This window comes from Tupaia chinensis, unplaced genomic scaffold (genome assembly GCF_000334495.1).
Source record: "Tupaia chinensis unplaced genomic scaffold, TupChi_1.0 Scaffold000235_1, whole genome shotgun sequence".
Taxonomy (NCBI): domain Eukaryota; kingdom Metazoa; phylum Chordata; class Mammalia; order Scandentia; family Tupaiidae; genus Tupaia; species Tupaia belangeri.
In genome coordinates, this window is record NW_006159713.1 from 1,586,352 (window position 1) to 1,587,322 (window position 971).

At 67.0% G+C, this 971-nt stretch overlaps 1 protein-coding gene across 1 annotated transcript; it reads right to left on the bottom strand.

Annotated features, from left to right (window-relative positions):
* Position 1: 1 nt before the first annotated feature.
* Positions 2-971, bottom strand: IRX3 (iroquois homeobox 3; the record flags this gene model as incomplete). The annotated part of the gene is made up of 2 exons (XM_014587770.1): positions 2-733; positions 903-971. Coding segments are annotated over 2 exons (801 nt in total), but the record flags the coding sequence as incomplete, so codon positions are not given.

Here is a 971-nt window from a genome sequence, read left to right on the forward strand (position 1 = left end):
GGCGGGCGGGGGGCGATGGCGGAGATGGTGGAGATGGCGGAGCCGCTGCCCCAGGCGGTGGCGCTGGGGCCAGACTCAGGACGGGCAGTGACCGATCTTCCAAGCCCTCAGAGCTGTCTTCGGAGTCGCTATTTTTGGAGTCCGAAATGGGTCCGAGGCCGAGATCGCCGTCCCTGTGTGCCACCCCAGCCAGGGTCAGCTCAGGCCCGGCGGCCGCGCCGTCTAAGTTCTCCAAATCGATCTCCTCGTCCTCGTCGTCTTCCGCCAGACCCTCGCCCCCCGTGTCCTCCTCCTCCCCCACGAGCTCCTCCTCCTCCAGCTCCAGCTCTCGTTTGCTGTCCTCCTCGTCCTCCTCTTCGTCTTCCTCTTCGCGCTCGCTCCCATAAGCGTTGCCCTCCTCGTCCGTGCGGCTGCGGGGCGCCCAGGTCATCTTGTTCTCCTTCTTGAGGCGCCGGCGCGCGTTGGCGAACCAGGTGGACACCTGGGTGAGGGTCATCTTGGTGATGATGGCCAGCATGATCTTCTCCCCCTTGGTGGGGTAGGGGTTCTTGCGGTGCTCGTTGAGCCAGGCCTTGAGCGTGCTAGTGCTCTCTCGGGTGGCATTCTTGGGACGGGACGGGTCCCCGAACTGGTACTGGCCATACGGGTAGAAGGCGGGGTGCGGATGTGGAAACGCGGCGGCGGTGGCCGGATGCTGCACCCCTGGGCTGTCCTTCAGTTCATACTGCGCTCCCTGTACGCACATGGAGAAGGAAGGGGACACGCGCGGAGGGAGCGCGGGTGAGCGCCAGCGGTCGCCGCCTCCACCCTCCTGGCCCGTACCCCGCTAGTCTACTCGCGCGCGCTCACCTCGCCAGGCGCCCAGATCCAACCCCTCCTTTCCCGGCTCCTCCGGTTCTTACCAGCTGCGGGAAGATGGGCAGCTCCGCGGCGTAGGGCAGGAACGCGCCGTAGCCTTGGGCGGCGGCGGC